This window comes from Morone saxatilis, unplaced genomic scaffold (assembly GCF_004916995.1).
Source record: "Morone saxatilis isolate NCDOM2014 unplaced genomic scaffold, NCSU_SB_2.0 Contig5, whole genome shotgun sequence".
Taxonomy (NCBI): Eukaryota; Metazoa; Chordata; class Actinopteri; family Moronidae; genus Morone; species Morone saxatilis.
In genome coordinates this window covers 16,763,068-16,770,277 of record NW_023340095.1, presented here as the reverse complement: position 1 = coordinate 16,770,277, position 7,210 = coordinate 16,763,068, and the positions used below count along the sequence as shown (strand labels likewise).

At 38.7% G+C, this 7,210-nt stretch overlaps 2 protein-coding genes across 2 annotated transcripts in view; one reads left to right on the top strand and one right to left on the bottom strand.

Moving 5' to 3' along the window:
* The first annotated feature begins 6 nt into the window (after positions 1–6).
* On the top strand, positions 7–2,586 carry LOC118338681 (dynein light chain Tctex-type 3-like). The gene is made up of 5 exons (XM_035675960.1): positions 7–88; positions 792–833; positions 934–1,057; positions 1,185–1,262; positions 1,888–2,586. The coding sequence occupies exons 1-5, from the start codon at positions 62–64 to the stop codon at positions 1,962–1,964; spliced, it is 348 nt and encodes a 115-aa protein (XP_035531853.1). The 5' UTR covers positions 7–61; the 3' UTR covers positions 1,965–2,586.
* A 175-nt stretch (positions 2,587–2,761) lies between these two features.
* The window catches only part of LOC118339441 (membrane transport protein XK-like), a 12,947-nt gene continuing 8,498 nt past the window's right edge, over positions 2,762–7,210 (bottom strand). The window contains exon 6 of the mRNA XM_035677057.1: positions 2,762–4,882. Coding sequence (XP_035532950.1) covers positions 3,954–4,882 — 929 coding nt within the window. The 3' untranslated portion in view covers positions 2,762–3,953. The remainder of the gene's footprint in view (positions 4,883–7,210) is intronic.

Here is a 7,210-nt window from a genome sequence, read left to right as displayed (position 1 = left end):
CAGACAGGCAGACAGACAGGCAGCGGTGATAATAAACAGAGGTCTTTCAGTGTCAGTAACGATGGAGGAATACAGCTCTGGAGACGAGGTAACGTTATTATGAATTACATTTAATGAATCTATCAGAAAGCTCCGCAGTTAACTGACGTAACAAAGACGCGTTGTTTAATGACGTCAGTTAGCTGTTAGCTGTTAGCCGTTAGCTCAGGGTGTTTCCATCAGGGTGTGGTCTTATGGAATTAGATTAATTTATAATGTTAACAGACTATTAATACGACACTGTAATAATACTGTGTTATATTTAAAGTCCTGCGTTATAAATGTTTAATTAAAGTGTCTTAATATAATCAGGAATTGCAGAAGAAAAGCCCCTGTGGTTGTCATGCTATTATACATTATATCATTAGGTTATTATTATGGATGCACTCATGTAAAAGCAGAGTTTACTCTTTAAATCTCAATTAATCAATTTATTGTTTGGTTTGAAATGAGATTGAATGAAAAATAACTAAAAGTAAATAACAAAAAAAAATGGTTGGCAATTCATTTTCTAACCAATTAATGACTGAATGATTGTTTGACTTTCTTTTCACGTACTTGCTGTTGAATAGTTTAATTTCTAACAAAACAACATATTTTACAAGTGCATTCAAACAGCACAACACATCCAATTAATCCGAAACATGACAATCTCCATACTTATCTGTTATTTGTGTGGTGCTATTCATCCTAAAAAAGGAAGTAAAATCACACAGATGCCACCAACGAACCATGTTTTTCCTTTTTTGCAGGCTGTGTTCAGTGCCGATGAGGCCACTATCTCAGTTAAAGAGGTACCTTTGGATTCCTGGAGACATTAACACACTGTTTTTTATTGTGTTATTGTTTTACTGACGCTGTATGTGATTTTGTCTGTGTGTGGTTTTGTCTCAGTGTATTGAAGGAGTTATCGGTGGAACAGATTATAACCAGAGTAAAGTGAACCAGTGGACGGCCACTATAGTGGAGCATTCTCTGACTCACCTGGTGAAACAGGGACGGCCATTCAAATACATAGGTGAACTAACTGCCCATCGTACAGTAATATGAGTCTCGAGGACATAAAGTTCACATATAGTAATGTAGTTATAGTTAAATATAGTCTATGTGTAACTGAGTAACTGTTACTGTCTGATGTTTCACAGTAAACTGTACGATCATGCAGAAGAGCGGCGCTGGTCTCCACACAGCCAACTCCTGCTACTGGGACACTGCCACTGATGGTGAGACGTGACTTATAATTAATTCTGGTATCAGCTGCAATTGTTACCAAAGCAGTAAGTAACAAGTAAGAAAAGCCAAACTGTGTAAACATAAACAGTCACACAATAACGTTGCCTAAATAATATAATCTCACATTTGCAGAATTCTTATTTAAATCAGGAAGAATCTGATTGAAAAATAAGTGATTATGAATCTCACCATTCATTCAATTCCAGCTTTAAAGTGTCGACATTTAATACTTAGCTCGTCTTTTGAAGGTATCTGGTAAAGATAGATCAATTATCCAGGCCAGTTTTAGAGATTGACATCAGCGTATACGCAGAATCATAAGGATCGAGACATTTCAGTAAGACCAATGATACTGGTACAAGTTGTAAGTTTAATTGTATATCATATAGAAGTAGTAAATTATATATGTTGATCATTTTCTACTAATGGTTCCAGCTCTAGGTGCTTGGTTTGTGTATGTATGTTATTATTTTATATATATACTATTATAGATTATTGAATAAATTGTGGAGAAACATGCTTTATAAATAATATTTCTACACGTTTTCTACAGGAACCGATTAGAAACCTTCTGTGGACCGTTGTGTAATTTCTTCTTCTGTTCGTCTCTTTCAGGAAGCTGCACAGTCAGGTGGGAGAACCGCACCATTTACTGTGTGGTCAGTGTGTTTGCTGTTGCTATGACGCTGTAACAGCGGCACCGAGCTGCACCGCTCTCTCTCCTCCTAACATGTCTGCGCTCGAAGTGGCACCATGAAGATCCTCTGACGATATCCTCTGCTAGAAGACCATGAACAAGTAGCTTATTTCGCCCCCACAGGCTTAAACTACATAACTTCAGAATAAGAGTTGTGGTTTGTGAGTCGACAGCCTGCGTCGGTCTGCGTTCATCGACTGCGAGAAAATGTTGCTTTGTAGGGACAGAGGTTGTGGTCAGAACGCAGCTGACCATGAAGACTCTTGGTTTCATTTGTCTCCTTCAGTACATTCCCAAATAAAACAGACTGAACTGTTGCTGTAGTAAAATGTTTGTTATTTAATAAAAGTCTGACTGTTATGTTTTAGTGACAACTTGCATAAAGTTTCTTTCCTTGTCTGCATTAATATGTTACTGATTTACACCGGTCTGTATCTGTGAGTGTGCAGATATTAAAGTGTGTAATTTCAGAGTTGTTTAATGGTCAGTCACCACGACAAATGCACTTTTTCTAGACTTTGTAGAAACCCTGAAATTCTTCTGTAAAACTGTTCAGTTCAAAGAGCCTGTGTCAATAATTAATTTGTTAGAACTGTGATTAAATGTATTAAAAAGCGTTTGTGTCTGAGTGTGGATCTCTACAAACTATAAGTAATATTTTACAATTCTGCAGTTTGTGTGTCCGTCCACTAGAGGTCAGCACAGGACAGGGTAGTAGCTGCTTCTCAGTTACAAATAACAGTACAGACAAGTTTCACATATAAATATAAATTTATTTAGACTTAGTAGGAGTTTATCTTTTAAATACCTTTTATCTTGCTCTGTATGAGAATGTCAGATGATGTATAATAGGGTTTTCATATATTTTTTTTTGGCTTCAAAGGTCTTATTTGTACAAACATTAGGAACATACAGGGTTGTCGTCCCTCTGCAGATACATTGCAAAAAGGAGCTAGTGCAACACTGACATTCTCTCTCACACAGTTATACATCAAAAGGTTGAAAATAAGCAAAAAATACTTGTTACAATTCCAAAAATGTTTCAATTAGATATAATTAATTTGTATGTGCACTCGGTGTAAATATCCTAACTAATGAGACATACAGACACAGAGCTGACAGACGTAACAAGCATGAATTAGAAAAATGCAAATACATCCAAACAAAGCATTTCACATCACTACAGCTGCTGCTGCTCAACAGGTAAACCAAAGCCACTTAAATCCATTTTGTAAACGTGCAAAAACGTGATGCCTGGAGATGTCCGTGCTTTACAGTAACGTGTGTGGTGACCGAAGAGGCTCTTTAACAATGTGTGGAGATTCTCATCTCGTCGTCAAGCACAAATACATCACAGAAGCAGCGCATATTAATGATAAAGCTCTTATCAAGGAGTAAAAAAGCTGATTGCTTGCAGCCATAAAACTACAGAGGTGGTGGTGGTGGTGGTGGTAGGGGGGGTTCAGAAAAAACCCTGTACAAAACAACCTCGCTGCCCCCCTGCAGAACAACACCTCGTCTGAGGCTCCACACATGCACACCTCCATGCCAAAGAGAGATACTAAATACAATCAATTCAAATGCATGGCTCCTTGTGATCAGTAATGCAGCATATAAGTGGACACAGTCTCTGAAACCAAAGACGTAATGGTGCTTGTCCATGAGTTTTTATTAAAGGCTGCAGAATGACGTCGTCCAGGATGTCGGCTGATGAGACAGGTGAGCATCACCTCTGGATAACACGAGTGGACACTATGCATGTCTGCAGCCAGAATAGATCCCTCCGGTTAAGGACACATTTGCTTCATGTAGGAGTGGCGGACAGAGTTGAGATATAGAGGATATATGAATATTAAGATTCAAAGAAAGGATTTAAAGTGTAAACTCAACTCACAGAGGGATTCATGTGGCACTTTAAAGGTTACAGAGGGGTTGTGTGATAACTGTCAGAGTTGTTCCTCTGAATGGCACGTCAAACAATTGTTTAAGCATTGCAGGATACACTGTGGCTAATGTCCCCATTGATTCCACCGCGTATATTATTGCTCATTTCATTAGGCGTGTCATAGATCGTATCATTGAGCATGTCATACGTTGTGTCATTAGGCATGTCGTCTGTGCTGTCACTGGCTGTGTCGTGGGCTCCGTCGTTAGTCGGCTCCTTGGAGCCGGCTGGCTCCAGGACAGACTTTCCCATCGGCCTGTTTTGTGGAGAAGCAGAGTTGCACATGAGACAGATAAGAGAGGAGCAGTTCCAAAGGCCCTGGGTCATGCTGGAGGAGAAGAGCCGCCGACATGGATGACAGAACTGGTAGAAGACCAGCATGAAGAAGATGGCGATGGTGTAGGCTACCAGCAGCTGCAGCACCAGCAGTGGGGCGCAGATGAACTTGTAGAAGTCGGTCTTATAGATGTACCACAGCAGGAGCAGCGAGGCATTCTCCACAAAACGCAACATGTAGTACACAGCCATGCGATACCAGTTCTGGGACTTGTTGATAAGGTCTGGGTCATTGAGTTTCACCTGCACAGCCGACCAGCAGAACATGTTGATGCCGGCGTAGAGGAAGGTGAGCAGGCAGAGTACGATGGTGGTTCCCACCCTGGTCAGAGTCTTTTCTATATTCTCCGGGAACGGTGAGTGGCTCTGCCAGAACAGGATCCAGGGGTAGAGGAAGAAAACGAGGAAGTTGAGCAGAACCACGGGCAGGACCCAGAGCTGCAGCACAGAGCTGAAGAGAACCAGAACCACCACACGAGTGGCGATCTCAAAGCTTCTCCACAGGAAAATGCACAGATAAGCCACAGGTCGGACGTCCACTTCGTAGTCATCATATTTGATCTTAATGGCCAGGATGTTGCAGCGCAGCGCTCCGTACACAATGGACAGGAGGGAGATCACCATCAGTGTGCCTGACATTGAAGAACACAGAGAGAAATATTAGGACACCTTCATTTAAAGGATAGTTTTACCCTTTTTTTTTTAAGTCTATCCTCTGGAGTCCATCAGCAGCTGTAAGTCTGACTTTTCACTTTGTCAATTTAACAAAATTTTGAAGCTGCCAGGAATCCAACATACATGAAAATGAGACAGAATTTACACTCATTATATTACATTATATTGAACATTATATTGAACACAGAACAGTTCTCAATCTCAAGATATTGGTTCTACTGTATTTATACACAAATACAGCAGAAAGATGTAAGAAATAAAACTAATGTATACAAAGTGAGCCTGTAAATCACTGAAAAGATATACATTTAAAATGAAAAAGTTTTTTATTGATGATCTACAGACATAAATCTGACCTACACAGCCCTGTGGTTGTATGACTCCACCAATCAGTCAGGTTGCAGACTTATATAATATATGTGGTGACTTTGAATTAATTATATAAAGGTTATAAAGTGTATTTTTGGCTAAATGGATCTTATTACTACACGATGGTACATATTTCTGGCTGAACAGGTTCAAATTGATTATTACAATGTAAAGATGGATTGTTAGAGTAAGGAAATACAAAATGTGGTGCTTTTGTTTTCTCTGGGTATTTTTTACAAGTAAAGCATCTCTGTTGACTGTAGGTGAAACTCAGGATCATGATTAACTAGTCACGCTCCAATATATTCGTAATTCGTGATTCTGATCACGGTTACAATTCAGAATGAGGAGGTAAGTGAAAGGCAGAATTGGATGAGATGGAAAGATTAAAGACTGTACTGTGCTACTTATTGTTTACTCATTGTCCCAGTGTTTGTTACATCTGGAAGCCCAATTCCTTCTTAAATCATTTGTTATTGTGTTTGGTTTACAACAACTAATTACTGAACCTACTAGAGTGTCTTAAAATAGTCAGTCAATATTGGACTTGAGATTGGCCTCAGAGTGTAAAAAGATCTCCCAATTACTGCACTTGTAAGACATTTAAACCACAGATAAATACTGGAAATCACTGCTCTATTAGGTTCAGATATACAAAACACTATACAAGGACTTAAGGCTCTTTTTAAAGAGAATTTTATAGCTGCACTTGATTCTGTTGCTCCAATGAACGAGACTAGAATTTAACAGAGAAGTGCAAACTGGAGATTTGAGACTTTATTAGACAACAAGATTTAGATTTTACAAAGTCAAAACTGCCTGCTGAGTATGATAAATATATATTTTTTAGAAATCAAACCAGATATGAGATAGAGAAATCAAAGTCCCAATTTTATGTGGATGCCATTGCTGAAGATTCACAGCAGCCCAAAAAACGATGGAAAGTACTAACTTAATAAAATGAACTCAGCAGGAACGTCCGAAATTAAATCTGGCAATTGAGGATAAGATTTGTTTTGATAAAGGGAACGTCGCTAGCTTTTTAAATATGTTTTTCACAACCATCACTGCTAGTTGCTGGTTGTTAAGTTCCACCGTGGTTAAGGAGATACAGTTTGTTATCTGTAAACAGTGGAAAAGGTAAAGGGTGTGTCGAGCTGTATTTCCCACAAACAAAGCAACTGGCTTGGATCTTATTCCAGCCAGATTTCTGAGGGATAGTGCTAGTGTAATTTGTACAATAGTTACTCATATACTAAATGTATTTACTCAGTTTCCCTGTGAACTGAAGATAGCTAGGGTTGTTCTACTTTTTAAGAAGAATAGTAAACCAGACCGTCCAAGGTTTTCAAACAGGTCGAGGAGTATTTAGTGAAGAAAAAACTGTTGTTTGTCGGTTTCCGAGCAACATATTTCACTGCAACCTGTCTCACAAGTGACGTTACTTTAATTGTTCTTGTTTGTTTTGATGGAGGCATTTCAGATTTTGTTAAATGTGCTTGTGGATTTCAGGATTATGTTGTTAGTTTTTTATGTTCCTGCACTAAAAAAAAGAATGTGGCGAGTTGTGCACTTTATGTTAATTATTTATTTATCAGATCTGTGAATGCAACCTAATGACTATAGAGATGTTGAAACAGAGAAGAAATATGCTTTACTGGTTAAAGTGGTTGTTACCTTGTGTGACAAGGTAACCATTAATGTCCATGTGAATGTTGGTTGGTCATTGTGTACATTTCTATCTCCACAGTTGAAATGTCATCCATTTCACATCCTTATAGCAATGTGAGGTGCAATGTTTGCAGTCCTAAAGTATTTCTTTATTTTCTTCTCTCTCTCTTTAGAATGAAACTGTTGAAGACCCGAACGTCCTCTTCAAAGAACACCTGGTTAGTAATTTGAGTCTACTACTACTA